General features: G+C 39.3%; 1 protein-coding gene across 8 annotated transcripts in view; it reads left to right on the forward strand.

Moving 5' to 3' along the window:
• Window positions 1-17,868, forward strand: part of PPP2R5C (protein phosphatase 2 regulatory subunit B'gamma) — a 97,616-nt gene that overhangs the window by 59,326 nt on the left and 20,422 nt on the right. For 6 of the 8 annotated variants that reach the window (XM_020793563.3, XM_020793565.3, XM_020793567.3 and 3 more), the window contains 4 exons: window positions 10,804-11,003; window positions 12,335-12,445; window positions 16,586-16,678; window positions 16,765-16,895. In XM_020793563.3, the coding sequence (XP_020649222.1) occupies window positions 10,804-11,003; window positions 12,335-12,445; window positions 16,586-16,678; window positions 16,765-16,895 (535 nt within the window). The remainder of the gene's footprint in view (window positions 1-10,803; window positions 11,004-12,334; window positions 12,446-16,585; window positions 16,679-16,764; window positions 16,896-17,868) is intronic. The other 2 variants (XM_020793564.3, XM_078383788.1) reach the window with 1 other exon arrangement.

Below are 17,868 nucleotides of genomic sequence, written 5' to 3' on the forward strand. Positions count from 1 at the left end.
ACAGCTAGCTATTTGGCCTTATAATAGAAGATTCTTTTCAAATAGGTTCTTTTCATTGGGATTGTGTGGGAAGAGACGTGCATTTCTGTCTCAGTTTTGTAAATTTGCTGGTGTCTGAATCAAACGTTTTTCTGAATTAAAATGCTTTTATTTGCATTCAAGTTGCATCTGGGCCAAGGGGCACGTGGTGGCAGGTTTTTTTTGTGTGTGTGTGTTTTTTTGGGTTTTTTTTTTTGGCTAGTGGACTGTTGAGTGTATAGGCTGCATTTTGTTCTTCTTTAGTCGTTAAGTTGTGTCCAACTCTTTGTGACTCCATGGACCAGAGCGCACCAGGCCCTCCTGTCTTTCACTGCCTCCAGGAATTTGGTCAAATTCATGTTGGTAGCTTCAGTGATCCTGTACAACCATCTAATCCTCTGTCATCCCCTTCTCCTCTTGCCTTCACACTTTCCCAACATCAGGGTCTTTTCCATGGAGTCTTCTCTTCTCATGAGATGGCCAAAGTATTGGAGCCTCAGCTTCAGGATCTGTCCTTCCAGTGAGCACTCAGGGTTGATTTCCTTCAAAATGGATAGGTTTGTTCTCCTTGCAGTCCAGGGGACTCTCAAGAGCCTTCTCCAGCGCCACAATTCAAAAGCATCAATTCTTCAGTAGTCAGCCTTCTTTATGGTCCAGCTCTCACTTCCATACATCGCTACTGGAAAAACCATAGCTTTGACTATGCGGACCTTTGTCAGCAAGGTGATGTATCTGCTTTTTAAGATGTCGAGGTTTGTCATTGCTTTCCTCACAAGAAGCAGGTTTCTTTTAATTCCGTGGTTGCTGTCACCATCTGCAGTGATCACGGAGCCTAAGAAAGTAAAATCTCTCACTGTTTCCATATCTTCCCCTTCTATTGCTAGGAGGTGATGGGACCAGTGGCCATGATCTTAGTTTTTTTGATGTTGAGCTTCAGACCATTTTTTTGCACTCTCCTGTTTCACCCTCATTAAGAGATTCTTTAATTCCTCCTCACTTTCTGACATCAGAGTGGTATCATCTGCATATCTGAGGTTGTTGATATTTCTTCTGGCAATCTTAATTCCAGTTTGGGATTCCTCCAGTCTGACATTTTGCACGATGTGTTCTGCATATAAGTTAAATAAGCAGGGAGACAATATACAGCCTTGTCGTGCCCCTTTCCCAATTTTGAACCAAGTAGTTGTTCCATATCCAGTTCTAACCATAGCTTCCTGTCCCACATAGACATTTTTCAGGAGATCGATAAGGTGGGTCAGGCACTCCCATTTCTTTAAGGACTTGCCATAGTTTGCTTTTGCGTAGTCAAAGGCTTTTGCATAGTCAATGAAACCGATGTTTTTCTGGAACTCTGGCTTTTTTCATAATCCAGCACATGTTAGCACTTTGGTCTGTAGTTCCTCTGCCCCTTTGGGATCCAGCTTGTACTTCTGGGAGTTCTCGGTCCACATACTGCTGAAGCCTGCCTTGTAGGACTTTGAGCATAACCTTGCTAGCGTGTGAAATGAGTGCAATTGTATGGTAGTTGGAGCACTATTTGTCACTGCCCTTCTTTGGGATTGGGATGTAGACTGATTTTTTCCAGTCCTTTGGCCACTGCTGAGTTTTCCAGATTTGCTGGTATATTGAGTGTAGCACCTTAACAGCCGCATCTTTTAAGATTTTAAATAGTTCAACTGGAATGCCATCACCTCCACTGGCATTGTTGTCAGCCATGCTTTCTAAGTCCATTTGACTTCACTCTCCAGGATGTCTGGCTCAAGGTCAGCAACCACACTATCTGGGTTGCCCAGAACCTCCAGATCTTTCTGGTATAATTTCTGTGTGTATTCTTGCCACCTCTTCTTGATGTCTTCTGCTTCTGTGAGGTCCCCACCATTTGTGTCCTTTATCATGTCCATATTTGCACAAAATGTTCCTTTAACATCTCCAATTTTCTTGAACAAATCTCTGGTTTTTCCCTTTCTATTCTTTTCCTCTATATCTTTGCACTTTTCATTTAAGAAGGCCCTCTTGTCTCTCCTTGCTATTCTTTGGAAGTTAGCATTTAATTTTCTGTAACTTTCCCTATCTCCCTTGCAATTTGTTTCCCTTCTCTGCTATTTGTAAGGCCTTGTTGGACAGACACTTTGCTTTCTTGCATTTCCTTTTCTTTGGGATGGTTTTTCTTGCTGCCTCTTGTACATTGTTATGAGCCTCCATCCATAGTTCTTAAGGCACTATGTCCACCAAATCTAGTTCATTTAATCTGTTCTTCACTTCCACTGTGTATTCATAAGGGATTTAGTTTAGATTATACCTGACTAGCCCAGTAGTTTTTCCTTCTTTCTTCAGTTTAAGCTTGAGTTTTGCTACAAGAAGCTGGTGATCAGAGCCACAATCGGTTCCAGGTCTTGTTTTTGCTTACTGTATAGAGTTTCTTCCCTTGGTGGGAAGGTAACAACGTTCCGTGTCTAAGTTGCACTGGCCATGTGACCACGGAAGATTGTCTTCGAACAAACGCTGGCTCTATGGCTTGGAAACGGGGATGAGCACCGCCCCCTAGAGTCGAACACGACTGGACAAAAATTGTCAAGGGGAACCTTTACCTTTACCTATAGAGTTTCTCCATCTGTGGCTGCAGAGAATATAATCAATCTGATTTCCGCATTCCCAGTGATGTCCATGTGTAGAATCGCCTCTTGTGTTGTTGGAAAAGAGTGTGATGACCAACTTGTTCTCTTGACAAAAGTCTATTAGCCTTTGCCCTGCTTCGTTTTGAACTCCAAGGTCAAACTTCCCTGTTGTTCCTTTTATCTCTTGATCCCCTACTTTAGCATTCCAGTCCCCTATAATGAGAAGAACATCTTTCTTTGGTCTCTGTTCTAGAAGGTGTTGTGAGTCTTCATTGAATTGGTCAGTTTCAGCCTCTTCAGCATGGGTGGTTGGTGCATAAACTTGGATTACTGTGAAGTTGAAAGGTCTGCCTTGGATTCGTATTGAAATCATTCTATCATTTTTAAGATTGTATCACAGTCCAGCTTTCCCCACTCTTTTGTTAACTATGAGGGCTACTCCATTTCTTCTACGGGATTCTTGCCCACAATAGTAGATATGGTAATTGTCTGAATTGAGTTTACCCTTTCCCATCCATTTTAGTTCACTTGATGCCCAGGATGTCAATGCTTATTCTTGCCATCTCCTAATTGACCACATCCAGCTCACCAAGGTTCATAGATCTTACATTCTAGGTTCCTATGCAGTATTTTTCATTGCAGCATCCAACTTTCCTTTCACTTCCACATGCGTCCGCAGCTGAGCATCCTTTCAGCTTCGCCCTAACCACTTTATTACTCTGGAGCTACTTGTACTTGTCCTCCACTCTTCCTCAGTAGCATGTTGGATGCCTTCCAACCTGAGGGGCTCATCTTCCAGCGTTGTTCATGGTGTTTTCTAGGCAAATATGCTGGAGTGGCTTGCCAGTTCCTGCTCCAGGTAGATCGCATTTAGTCAGAACTCTCCACTATGACCTGTCCGTCTTGGGTGTCCCTGCATGGCATAGCCCATAGCTTCTCTGAATTACTCAAGCCCCTTTGCCACAACAAGGCAGCAATCCGTGAAGGGGATAGGCTGCATAGGGTTGCCCAAACTAGAGATTATAGTATATGTCCTCAAAACACAGATGTCTTAAGAGGCCTTTTTTAAATAGAAGGATGTGGTGATTCCTTATTCAATGAACAATAAGGAACATAATCACAATGTGATTACTGAGCCCATTTAACCAGTAAAATCCAAAGAAACAAAGCAAAGACAAAACATGTAGCACCTTAAAGACTATTATATTTTAATGTAAGCTTTCTGGACACATCCACTTTATCAAACATATGAGGGGGGAAGTATAGTACTGTTTAGAGAGAGGTTTTAAATCACTGATTTTCTTTCTCTGACCCACATTCAGTTGATAGATAAAATGCCCTGTTTGCCTTGTTGTGATAGGATTATAGATTTCTGTTTTCTTTCCTCATTAAGCTAACTTTCTCCTCCACTGATTTCTGTCTGATTATCTAATCTGTCGTCATTGTAATTTTTCGTATTAGATTTTTTCTTTAAGTTATTTATTTTTTCCTTGTGATTTCACTTGTAGTTTTTGGTGACAATTTTTGTCCACAGAGTAGCTTTCAAATATTTGTGGTGGTGTTCTGAAAATCCGTTTCTCAGAACTATTTCCTAAATGTTGCTTAATGTTAGGAGTAAAATATGCCATTTCACTACCACCATTCTTTCTGTGTTTTCACTCGAGACATGTCTTGATGGAAACTTGCATTAACCTGGAGCTAAACTTTTCATAATTTTCTTCCATCTTTTGTGATGACATGAGTGGTTAACTTCTAAGTAATTTTGGTAGTTTCTGTTTAGCTTTTATGGGTCATAGATTTCTCAGCTAAGAAAAAAGTGCTGGCCTGTTTATTCGGTTCATTTACTGTATCTTCTAATGACTTCTCATGTCCCCCTCACTGTCTAAAATTAAAAGGTTCCACTTGATGCTAATCTTGTGGCTTTTTGAAGTATCTGAAAAGATAATTCAGCTTCTACACTCCTTTTCAGCAGAGACATAGGAAGCCTTTTACATACTCATAATGAGTTGAGTCTCACTTGGTATACAATTGAGATTACTTAGCAAGCATTAGTCCCTTTGCCTGTTTAATCAACTGTGATCAGGTTCATTTGAATCTTTTGGCAGTTCCTCACTTTTGGCGGGAAATAAAGAGAGATGTCAGCTAGATTCATGATTTTGGTTTTATTAGTCTCAGGCTTTTCATCAATTATTTCTATCAGGTCAAAACAAGCTAACTCTGGCAATGGGCCATAACCTGAGTGTGACACCCGTACCCCGGGTCGCGAGGTGATGTTGGGAGTGCCGTCTCGCCCTAGAGCCTCCGTGGGCACCCAGACAGCTCCCATGCCTTTCCCACCCCGGATGTTACATCAGGCAGTGGACACTATGGATTTAGAACGGGGCATGAAGGGGTTAACTATATCGACCCAGACTCCTCAGGTTTGGGCGGGAAGAGGATGGAAAGATCCAGAGGAGGGAGCTGTGGGAGAAGTCAGTCGCAGGAGAGATGTTGAGGAGGAAGGATGGGAATGGGTGTCCATCCAAGACCCTTGGACGGGCAAGTGGGAGCAGGTGCAACTCACTAAGCGGGAGGCGGAGGAGAAGAGAAGGAGGGAAATGACAGTTCGGCCCTCTTACTGGGGAGAAAGGGAGACTAGAGAGTGGCGACGAAAGTTGGTTGAAGAGAAGAAGCGAATAGAGAAAGAGAGGGAGGAAAAGAAGTTATGGCATCTAGAGGAGTTGAAGAAACTGGGTTATTACCAGGACCCTGGGATGCTGCCAGGGCAGAGAACCATGTACCCTGGGTATGAGGAGACAACACCATTATTGACCATGGACCCAGATGACTTCGAACCCGAAGAACCCACCCAGGCTCAGGCTGGTCCATGGGCTTCGAGGTCAAGCAACCCGTTTGATGAAGACTGGGTGCCCCTGTATGAGCCGTTGCTCCCACAGGAGAAGTTTATTCCCAAATTGGTAGACATTTCTATTCCCTTGCCCAAGTTAATAAACGAAGACAAGTTGTTTGGTTTAAAAACGTCTCCTGTTTTATTTGGTTCGGGGGAGGCGAAGATTAACGGACCCTCACACTGAGGAAGTTAACTCGCGGTGAAAGTCCGGGCAACTCATTGGGGTGCTTGGCCAAAACGCTCTCAATCAGTGGGGTTCTGAAGAGGGGAACTCATCACCGCACAGATGATTCTGCAGCATGGGTGTCTCGCCCAGTCTCCTCCTTTGGGGGGAATCGGGACGAATCACCTTTTTGCTTCTTCCCTCTCTGTGTGGGAAGACGATAACTGTCCATTCTTGTGTCTCTAACACAGTCTCCCCCTCTTGCTTCAGCTCTGGATCAGGCAGCAATCCGCCATCCTTTTAGTTTGGAAGATCTTTCAATAGCCCGTGTGCCTTTTCGTAAACAGTTTCTGGACCGCCTCATCCCTCCTTCCTTCTCATTCTCTTGCCTTCAAACCTACTGCCAAACCATCATTCTCCCTGGGTATTTATGCTTTCCTCCCAAACTGACATCCTTTGCTCCTCCCCTCTTCCTTTCTCTCCCTCTTCTACCAGGCAAATCTCAACTTTTCCCTTCATCTTTTCTGTCTTTTCTAACATGATTTTTCCCCCCTCGGCCACAGCTATGCTACAACCCCCTTTTTTCCTCTGCTAGTGTCTCTACTGCTGAGGATGGCTCACTTTCTTTTAGCGCTCTTTCATGTCAACAATAACTAAAATCCTGTTTCTTGGCATAGTAAATTACATTAGAGTAGACACATTGAATCATTGAGGGTTTAATAACTCCATAAATTCCATTGATTCAAATGGGCATACTCTTAACTGCAATGTAACATTAAGTTAAAGTTAAGCCCATTTGAATTAATGGAATATATGAACAAGCCTACATTAGTTCAGTTTAACAAACTAATTAAAAGGATTTTGGCCATTGTGTTCAAACACTTGTTCTGGTTAAAGAGAAAGGTCATATGTGGAATAGAGATTGTAATTCATATTAAATTCAGCAGCTGGTGTTTTGTAAGCATATGCTGAATGCAAAGGGAATGTTTTGATCAGTTTAGGACCAATTTAATTATGTTACCTAATAGCCTCTATAAGTATCATAGTAAAAGATAAAGTTATGGCCTACAACAGAATTTGAATGCTGATACTGTACTTTAGTTTAGACTTACCAGTGCAATACTGTTGGCATAACTTTCAGTTGCCAAATGTCACAAGCTAAGAAGGTATTTCCTATGGTTATAGGACTGTGTGTGATAGGAAATGCCTTTGCTGACTTAATATGTGACAATTCGGCACTGATAGTTACATCAAAGACATTATACTAGTAGAAATATACAATAGGATTCTAGCCATTCAAATCACACATTTTGTAATTGGTTATCTAAATTGTCATCACCATCTAAATTTCTAGACAAAATTCTATATGCTACATATTAAAGTTGATTTTTAAATGGCTTCTGTTAAGGAAGGTAAATATGTTATAGGAATATTACTTGCTTTTAAAAGAAACCCTTGTAATGGTGACAAAAATATTAGGCTAAACATTTTTTGAAAAAAGTTTGTCTCTGCAAATTTGGTAGTAGTATCTAGTTATATTTAGGGATCTCATAAATGGTTAAACAAGGCTCTCAGCCTGCCTGTTGTCATGAGAGTGATGTTTTGTTCATAAATATCTGTCATTTAGCACCTTCTTGGTGGTTACGAAGCTCTTTGCTATCAATGGTCTCCTAGTAACACTGACGAAAGCTGAAATTGAATTTCACTTTGCACTGTGTGCTTACTTGGCCAGACTCCTATGTCAGGCTGATGTTCTTGTTTATTTTGAAAATGGGGCTTTACATTGCTAAATTTGCTAAATCTTAATAAAAGCTATAGTTCCTTGTTTTGTATAAAACCATTCAATTATCTTCTGGTGCTCACTTTCTTGATAATATATTTTGCTAATTGATTGACCATGTAATATAATCAGGTGCTAAATTAGTTTATTCAGGTAACTTAAATTCTAAGGGAAGTTCACATATACATGCTTAAATAAAGATATCAGTATAGCATCTTACCTGAGAATCAGAGGCTTCTAAAAGATTTCCTTCTGAAATAATCAAAATATGTTGTAGACTAGCAAATATTAAAGCTAAGCTGCAAGGAGACTTCCTCACATTCATTTCTTACAGGTTTGTAGTAGTTACCACAAAGTTGATGTCTGTCCACAACCTCTGATATGCAGATGATACCACTCTAAGGAGGAATTAATGAATCTCTTAATGTGGGCAAAAAAAATGTTGTGAAGCTCAACATCAAAAAAACTAAGATCATGGCCACTGGCCCCATCACCTCCTGGCAAATAGAAGGGGAAGATATGGAGGTAGTGACAGATTTTACTTTCTTGGGCTCCATGATCACTACAGATGGCGACAGCAGCCGCTAAATTAAAAGATGCCTGCTTCTTGGGACAAAAGCGATGACAAACCTAGACAGCATCTTAAAAAGCAGAGGCATCACCCTGCCGACAAAGGTCCGCATAGTCAAAGCTATGGTTTTTCCAGTAGCGATGTATAGAAGTGAGAGCTGGACCATAAAGAAGGCTGACTACTGAAGAATTGATGCTTTTGAATTGTGGTGCTGGAGGAGACTCTTGAGAGTCCCCTGGACTGCAAGGAGAACAAACCTATCCATTTTGAAGGAAATCAACCCTGAGTGCACACTGGAAGGACAGATCCTGAAGCTGGGGCTCCAGTATTTTGGCCACCTCATGAGAAGAGAGGACTCCCTGGAAAAGACCCTGATGTTGGGAAAGTGTGAAGGCAAGAGGAGAAGGGGACGACAGAGGACGAGATGGTTGGACAGTGTCATTGAAGATATCAACATGAATTTGACGTAACTCCAGGTGGCAGCGAAAGAGAGGAGGGCCAGGCATGCTCTGGTCCATGGGCTCATGAAGAGTCGGACATGGCTTAACAAGTAAACAACAACAACAATTTAATTATAACACCTGTATTGAGATAGAGATTGCCACTGCTTGCTTGCTTGCTTTATTTATTTTATTTTATTTTATTTTATTTACTTGTTTATTCATAGAATATAATACATCCTGCCAGTCTAGTCAGATCACATTAGTTGAAACTAGTGATAAATATAATGCAATAAAAATAGATATATATCTGTAACTTAACAATTGAAAAAACTGATGGCGCAAATGCCAACTTGAAAGGGGGGTTTGCTATAAAATAAGGCACTTTGAAAATGACTTCCAATCTAGTCTCTCAAGGCAAGGTATGCCATAGTTTAGCTTTGACCATAAGAAACCAATTGTACAGTTACAATTAGTGAGCTGAACTGTAAGACAGGTGTTAAGTGTAAGCATGAATAAGTGGAGTGGTGTTGTCTCAGAGCAGAGGAATTGTTGAAAAGCATAGTGTAGAAATTACCAAATCCAAAGCCTTTCACTGTTCATCCTAGTGAATGCAGGTGTTCATTGTGCATGTTTAGAAGGGCTGGAAGATGAAATTGTAACCATAGGAGTATCACAGGTTCAGTCTCTAAATGTAGAGCTTTTGTTGGAGGAACAAAGTCTCTCTAGTCTTTATAGAGAAGTAAGGGAAATTTTACAGATAACATTTTATCCACCTATCTAGTAAAGAACTAGGGGTGTTTTATTGATGTTACATATTCTATTTACAACATATGCCAACTTTGTAGAATATAAGTTCATGAAGTTGGATAGCATCTTTGGGGAAGCATAGTAAATCATAATCTTTGAGTAAATTTTGTGTGGGTCTGGGAGAGAAAGGTTTAATTTTATTTATCTAAAAAAAATTTTACTTTGCCTTTCTCCTTAGATAAGGACCCAAGGTGGCCTACAACATTAAAATGCAATATTTAAGAACAGAACAATAAGTACACAAAGGTAGCACACATATTTAAAAGGCAATATTTAAAGCTAAAACATGAAGTATAGATATGTTAAAAAGGAACCAATACCATTCTGAGAAATCCTGTGTCCCCATCAAACACACCTGCGAAGGTGGTAAGACCAAGAGAAAGCCTCCCCTGATGATGAATTCAGACCCAAAATAAGATAAATATTTAATCAGTTTTCAATATGATGAGTACAAGCATATACAGTACTTAATCAGATTGCTAATGATAGTTATATAACCTCAGGTATTAACTCTTGTAAAACCACATTCCACAGCCACTGCCTCTGATTGTCATCAATGATATATCACTACTAATTTGTACTGCTTTATGAAGTGGTTAAATTCCTCTCCCTTACTTCCCAGCAAGCATATATCTAGTAAATGATCCAAATAGCACTGCTAGTGTGTACTAGGATTACGAGGCAAATTATTTTGAAGCCAATTACTGTTGCTTTTAAGGCTCATCACTTGTTAGCCTTTTTTCTCTTCTTTGTACATTGGATGCAAGCTTATACAAATAAGGTATTACTGCAATTATTTTGTTCCATCTGATGTGGCTAATACTTTTCAAGCACGGAAACAGATTTATTGAGTTCCCCTAAAAATTAGACTGAGTACTGATCTTAGAGTCTTTAGCTGAGAGGGTGAGCAGTACAAGTTTACACTGCAGGTGGGTAATGCCATTTTAATCTTTTTCCTTGTTTTATAAAACCGTAAAGCATCAAATAGCCAGGGCATCAGGAAAGCTTTTAGCCCCAGTATATCATTACAGGAAGATTTATTATATGAGAAATATTAAAATACGCTTTCCCTCTATCTACAGTGATAACTGTCCATTCTACAGGTTCTGGATGCCACCACTTTGCTACCATGTGTGCTTGTTCATATGTACGCAGGACTAGCCCAAGCTGTTTTTCTCCCTTCAGTGTTGGACAAGATAGTATTTTGTTGTACACCACTGTAGTTTATGCATTGTATTCCAATGAATGTGGAAATTGCTTTTTGAAATTTATTTGAAATTTTGAGAACAGTCAAAATATTATCAATACAAAAAATAAGAGAAGAATATTAGCATTCATATATATTTTATATATCTTGTATTGTATATTTGAGTTATGGTATCAGACTGCAACAGCTGAAGCATTACTTTGTCAGGAAAGCTTGCTGTACTGTCCCATAATACTGCAGTTTTCTGCAGCTGAAAAGGCAATTTGCAAATATATTCAAACAATAACATAATATTTTCACTTCTTTCAGATGTTCCTCCCGCAGAGCAAGAAAAACTTTTCATTCAGAAATTGCGACAATGTTGTGTCCTCTTTGACTTTGTTTCTGATCCACTAAGTGACCTGAAGTGGAAGGAAGTAAAACGAGCAGCTTTAAGTGAAATGGTAGAATACATCACACATAATCGCAATGTGATTACTGAGCCCATTTACCCAGAAGTAGTACATATGGTAAGTTACTTAAATAAAGTTTTCTGAAAACCTCTTTTTCTTTTGAACAATCTCTTCATAATTGGTTGTCCAAGCTAGATTTTACTTTAAAAGTTTTTAGTTTTGTCTTAGTATGCCACAGAACATGACCTTTTCCACAAAAATATAATTTGTAAGAATAATAGCCAGAATGTCATCCATAACAGCATAGCATTAAAAAAACAGTAGGTGGGGATTAGTTGGACTATCAGTAGAGAACTGTTGAACCTTGACACCACTACAGAGAAGGAACTTTCTTGTATAGCCAGCCTATCACATGCTCACTTACCACATTTCAGGTGGCAAAAAGGTTTTACAAAAGAGCCTGTAAAAATGACACTGATTGTCTCCATAGGCTCATGAAATAGAATGTTCTTGAGAAATCTTGGTCTCAAACCATTTAGAACCTTAAAGCTTAACACCGGTACTTTGAAAACCAACCAGAAGCCAGTACAAATCTCAAGGATCGGAGTTTTGTGACTGAATGCCTTGCATATGCCAACATTTCAGTGGTCATCTTATGACCAGTTTAAGTTTCTAAAGTCAGCCCAGTGTAGAGCACCTTACTGTAGTCATATCCAGATTTCACAAGACAGGTTCCACGGTCATATCAGTATGGCCAGATCCCTCCTGTCTAAGAAAGAGTAAAGTTGCAGAAAGCACTCCTGTCACTGCTGCTGTTGTGTGTATTGCTCCAAGAGCATCCTTTTACTAATTCTTAAAACTCCTATAATATGGGCCCGTGTTATTTCCCTGTTACATATGAGTGTTGAGTTTATTGAGACTTGACTTACACTAGCTAGTGAGTTCATGCCAGTATTGAGATTTAAACCAGAAAATCACCACTTCCCAGTTCAGTGTTACACTGACATTCAATCAGCTTCTTAGGACCATGTGCTATTCTTGAGAGTAGTGGCTGTGCTAGTCAGTATAAGAACTTTGCCACATTCTTAATAGTAAACAGAATGCTGTGATACAGCAGAAGTTGAAAGAGAGGGTTTTGAGGTTGTTTGGAGATGGTTTCTGAAATCTTCGCTGCCATGATAATTTATTTTTTCACTCTGGTTTCCAAATGTTAGCCAATCTCAATTTCCTTTTGTTTGATGAGATTATTGTAAAGAAAATATTAGGTAGTAGAGGAAAAGTAAATCTGAAGAAATGTTTTTATGCACACATTTTAATACCAGAATAAAAACTTATATCTTGTGTATTTATTTGCACCCGTTTCCTTTTAATTGAAATTTTTTATTCAAATAAATGTTTTGAAAATAGAGTTTTTTCTAGTACTAGAACTTAGACAAATGTAATTGTAGTTTGCAGTTAACATGTTCCGCACACTACCACCTTCATCTAACCCAACGGGAGCAGAATTTGACCCAGAGGAGGATGAACCAACCTTAGAAGCTGCCTGGCCTCACTTACAGGTACTATGCAAATATAGTTTATTTTCATTATAGTACTGCCAGCTAAATTATTGCAAACTAAAATATGGCAAGACAGTGGTTTGCTGTTTAAGTATCTTATGGATATGTTCCAAGTCTGTGGTTTGTCACTCTAGACTTAGCTTAGTGCTTTTGTTATAGAGAAGGATTAATTGGCCTTTTTGATTTTTACACAAATTTGAGTTGTAAATGTGGGTGTGACTACATGGTATACATAAAAGCATGAATAATATGCATACAACATTGAGCTAACTTAGGGATTGATCAGACAGGCATTTATCTGACTGTTCAGTATGTTGTGGAGGCAAATTGATATGTTCTTTTTTTACATTGATTACACAACATAATCACTAGAGTGGACCAATCTGTACCCAGAGCATCCTAACCAATACTTTTTTGAAAGTTCTATCTTTTTGGTGCAAGTTGGTTTACTCCAATACCTGCATTTGTTTGTTTGTTTGTTTGTTTATACCCCATCCCCTCCCTTGAAAAGTATCCAGGGCGGCTTATAACATTGAAAGACAATATTTAAAGTTGAAAACAATAAGTATATAACAGTGGTTAACATCATTAAAAGACAATATTTAAAGCTAAGAACAATAAGTATATAAATATAAAAAAAGAAAAAAAGTCACTCTGAGAAATGGAAAACACAAAAATGAAAAACACAAATAGTACTAAAAACCCAATCAAAGCAGTAATGTATAACAATCCATTTAAAAATCACATACAGGTAGCTCGTTACCGAGGGAAGCCTTGCCTAAATAGAAACATCTTTGCCTGCATGCATAAAGACAGCAAATACAACACCATTCTGGCCTCCTGTGGGAGGGAGTTCCAAAGTCTGGGAGCAGCAACACAGAAAGCTCTCTTCTGTGTTCCCATCAGACGCACCTGTGAAGGTGGCAGAACTGAGAGAAAGGCTTCTCCTGATTATCTTAACACCCAAACTGATTCATAATGAGAGATACGGTCTTTGAGATAGCTTGGACCCAGGCCATTTAGAACTTTACAGGTTAAAACCAGCACTACAAATTGTGCCCAGAAACAGAAGCGGAGCTGCTGTAACAGGGAAATTATGTGACCCTTGTAACCAGCCCCAGGCTGCTGCATCTTGGTCTCCATATAGCCCATTCCCAACATGTAAGATTTCTGTGAAGACTAAAATTGAACTTCACAGTTTGCACAGCTGCCAAGACTTCCAGTTTCAGTTTCTGATACAGTGGTGCCCCGCAAGACGATGTTAATCCGTTCCATTGAAATCGCTGATTAGCGAAAGCATCGTCCTGCGAAAAGCGTTTCCCCATTGGAATGCATTGAAATTTGTTTAATGCGTTCCAGTGGGGAAAATAGTCGTCGTTTTGCGAAGATCGCCCATAGGGAAGCCATTTTGTGAAGCCGCCGATCAGCTGTTTAAATATTCATCTTGCGAAGCATTGGTCCCGAGAAAAAAACCTGTCTTGCGAAGCACGGACCGAAACATCGTATAGCAAAAATCGCCAATAGGAAACACTGTTTTGCGAAGCGCAATGCCGATTGCAAAAACTCATCGTCATGCAGATTCGTCGTTTTGTGGGGTAATCATCTAGCAGGACACCACTGTACTGTGAAGTGACTTAATAAACAAGCCACTTCAGGATATCTGCAGAGAAGCAGGAGATATGAAATTATTAATTTTTTCCTCTTTTAGAGCCTCACTGATATACTTAATCACTTAGATTAATTTTTTTTAAAAAAAATGCTTGTGTGAAGTGCTGATCAAAATCAAAGCTGCAGGCAGTTTCTCAATTGGCACTATGCACCAAAGATTTTTTTAAAATTTTATCTTAAGTGAATCAGTATACAGTGGTGCCTCGCATAACAAGCGCACTGTTTAACGACGAATCCGCATAATGATCTATTTTTTGCAATCGCTAATGCGATCGCATTGCGATGTTTTGAATGGGAAAACATCGCATTGCGATGATCAGTAAGCATTTCGCTTACCGATCTTCGCATTGCGATGTTTTTAGAACAGCTGATCGGCGGTTCCAAAATGGCCGCCAGGTGCCCAAAATGGCCACCACAAGCATTTTTGCGTGGTTTCCTTGCTTACCAAGGCGGCGAAAATGGCGGCGCTATGGAGGATCTTCGCTGAACAGTGAGTTTTCGTCCCATAGGAATGCATTAAACGAAGTTTAATGCATTCCTACGAGGTTTTTAGTTCCATTTAGCGATGTTTCCAGATAGTGATGATTAATCCGGAACGGATTAACGTCGCTATGCGGGGCACCACTGTACTAGCGATGGTCTAGCAGAGGCAAAATCTGATAATTTCACTTCCTCTGTCCCTCCAGAAAGAAGCAGGGAAGTGTTTAATATGCTAATATCCTGAAGTGGCTGTCAGAAAACAATGTTGCAATTCTGACCTCTTTAAATTCTAAGAATGAGTAAGAAATCAGGTATGAAATAGCTAAAATTAGCCCAGCCCAGTGAACCCTTCTCTATAACCAAAACACTTTAATTTTGAATCCACTGAAGTTGGTAGTAATCTTAACAATTTTTTTTCATATTAACAAGGTTCCTCTTAACCAGTCTTGGAAATCATAGTCTGATTGATTAGGAAGCTTTCTTGAAGCCTGTTTAAAATTAAATACCGTTTAATACTAGATAGTGACATATATATTGGCTACAACTAAGGAAGGAGGAGGAAAGCTACTATAGGGTGATAATGTAATTACAGTGGTACCTCGCTTGACGACGATAATCAGTTCCAGCAAAATCGCTGTACAGTGAAATCGTCGTCAAGCGAAAGTAAAAAGCCCATTGAAATGCATAAACCGGTTAATGAGTTCTACTGGGTGAAATACCTCATCGTCCAGCGAAGATTCTCCATAGGGCGGCCATTTTCCGGTGCCTGTAAAGCGAGGAAACACAGCGGGAAACCATTTTACACAGCGGGGAGCCATTTTGAAAGCCCTATGATCAGCTATTTCGATCATCGTAAAGCGAAAAATTGGTTCCTGAAGCAGGGAACTGATCATCGTAAAGCGGTTTAAACCCTAATCGTAAAGCGGATTTGTCGTGGAGTGGGGTAATCGTTAAGCGGGGCACCACTGTATTTATTAAAGTCATATCTACATATATAAGATACATGTACGTATGTCTAGCAGCATATATCTACATTGGGCAAAAAGAATTTATGGAATTTCTGCATTTGGAAATGGTATGAATAGCTAGGAATATAAAGCCCCACTGAAATGAATAGGGCTTCAAAGTTCCATTCATTGCTTAAATGGCTTAAGCAGGCAAAATTCTCAGTGGTTTATACCCAGAATTTAAACAGAAGAGAGTTTAAGACAGAGGCAGACCACTGCCAGGGCATCTCCATTACATTCCTACAGAGGAGGGAAAGCCAAGGATCTTCAGTCAGTATTGTAAACCACACTGCATCCCAACAGGAAAAGTTTACCTCTTCCTGCTAGAAGAGGAGAGGTAAATACTGTGGATCAGTTTATTCCATGGTTTCTCTCTCAGTCAGATTTTTGAGAAATAAACCACTGTATCTTTTGTTGCTTTACTCCACTGTATTCCATGGTTTCTCTTTCGGAGGAATATTTTGATATACAATAGGCTGAAGTGATAAGAGATACCCTAGCCCTCTGAGTTCACTAGCTTCACCTCGTAGGGGGTTAGCCGTGTCAGTGTATTGCAGCAAAAAATAACAAAGATCTTGTGACGCTTCAGACAAAAGTCTGTGCAAAAGAACAGAACAAAACAGTCTTTAAAGAGACATACGACTTCTGGTTGTTTTCTCTCAGTAATATTATTTTGACAAAGAGACGAAAGAGTTTGGTGGCCTGCACCCTCCACCCCTAAAAAGATTTTAGGCCCTAACTAAAAAACTTATAGTAGGAGTGGTACAGGGAGGGAGTAGGATTCTGTGGAAGACCCACGGGGGGCAGTTTGCCACTTTTGGCTGAACAGATAGATAGCTGAAGTAATTAAGATTGTTCAAAATATCCCAGTGTGATTTGAATTTTATTTAAATTGTTCTTGAACTGTTAGAAGTATTCTTTAAAAAAATCTAAAGCTGCATTTTTGTTGTAAAACTAATTTTTATTTTCTGTGGATCTTTTTCAGCTTGTTTATGAATTTTTCTTAAGGTTTTTAGAATCTCCAGATTTCCAGCCTAATATAGCTAAGAAATATATTGATCAGAAGTTTGTATTGCAGGTGAGGTTAAAAATGATTTAAACTTCAAAGTTTAAATCCAGATTAATCTGAAATAGATTGAACAAATGAATGTGCATCTCTTGCAGCTTTTAGAGCTCTTTGACAGTGAAGATCCTCGTGAGAGAGATTTTCTTAAGACTACTCTGCACAGAATATATGGGAAATTCTTAGGCCTGAGAGCTTACATCAGGAAGCAAATTAACAATATATTTTATAGGTATGTATGTCTTCACGTTGTGCTGTTAATATGTATTGAGTGATGTATTTTTGTAAGTCCTGTGTTACAGAATCCAAATTTTGTTAGCAGTATTTCATTATGGCTTCAAACAAGTTACACCATGACTTTTGCTTTTCAGCTCTATGCTTTATCCCCCTTATACTGGGCTATAGGAGTCAAAGGGGAAAACATAGATAGCCCTCCAGATGTTGTATGACTGAATTAACATACTTTATTATGGCGAAAGATCAGTGCTAAATTAATGCAACATTTCTCATAAACCCTTTTCAGCATAGCTGTTGATGAGAGAAGATGAGAGCAGCAGTCCTGCAACATCTGGAGGCTGACATAATCTCCATTCTTGGTCTGTTGTGAAGCTGCCTGCATTTTAATGCACCTTTCTTAATCTTATTCTTTTGTATGGTTTTTCCAAGAGGGAACATACAGTTATGCCTCTTGAAGGGTATAATACCAGTTGAGCTACAGTGTTTTGCCCATCGGTATATAAAAGACAATGACACCAGCTTTAAAGGGAGCTTATATTCCATCATAACAAATGTATTTTAGGGGGGAAAGATTGACAGATGATTATACACAACCAACATCACTGTTTAATAAATATACTTTTTCTCCAGTGTATGGGTTTCCATAAAAAGATGGATGTTGGTTGTTAATGCATTTCTGACAAGAAAGTCTTGATTTTAAGATTGGAATCTACATTGTCATGATATTTATTACTTTTCCTGGAAAGAGTAGGGCTAAGATATAATAAAGCTTAATTCTAATGCTCCAAGTTTTATTTTGAGTAAAGCATTACTAGTTGAAAAAGATATGTGGAATGTTTGCCCTTGTGAGGGGAGGTTGAAAGCTCAGAAACAGGATCTAAACTCTAAGGTCAACATGGTATCTGTTGATATTACAATTTTGGGTCACAGTGCTATAATGCTTCTTGGTTGTTCTAAAGAATAGTGTG

Source organism: Pogona vitticeps, chromosome 1, assembly GCF_051106095.1.
Source record: "Pogona vitticeps strain Pit_001003342236 chromosome 1, PviZW2.1, whole genome shotgun sequence".
Classification (NCBI taxonomy): domain Eukaryota; kingdom Metazoa; phylum Chordata; class Lepidosauria; order Squamata; family Agamidae; genus Pogona; species Pogona vitticeps.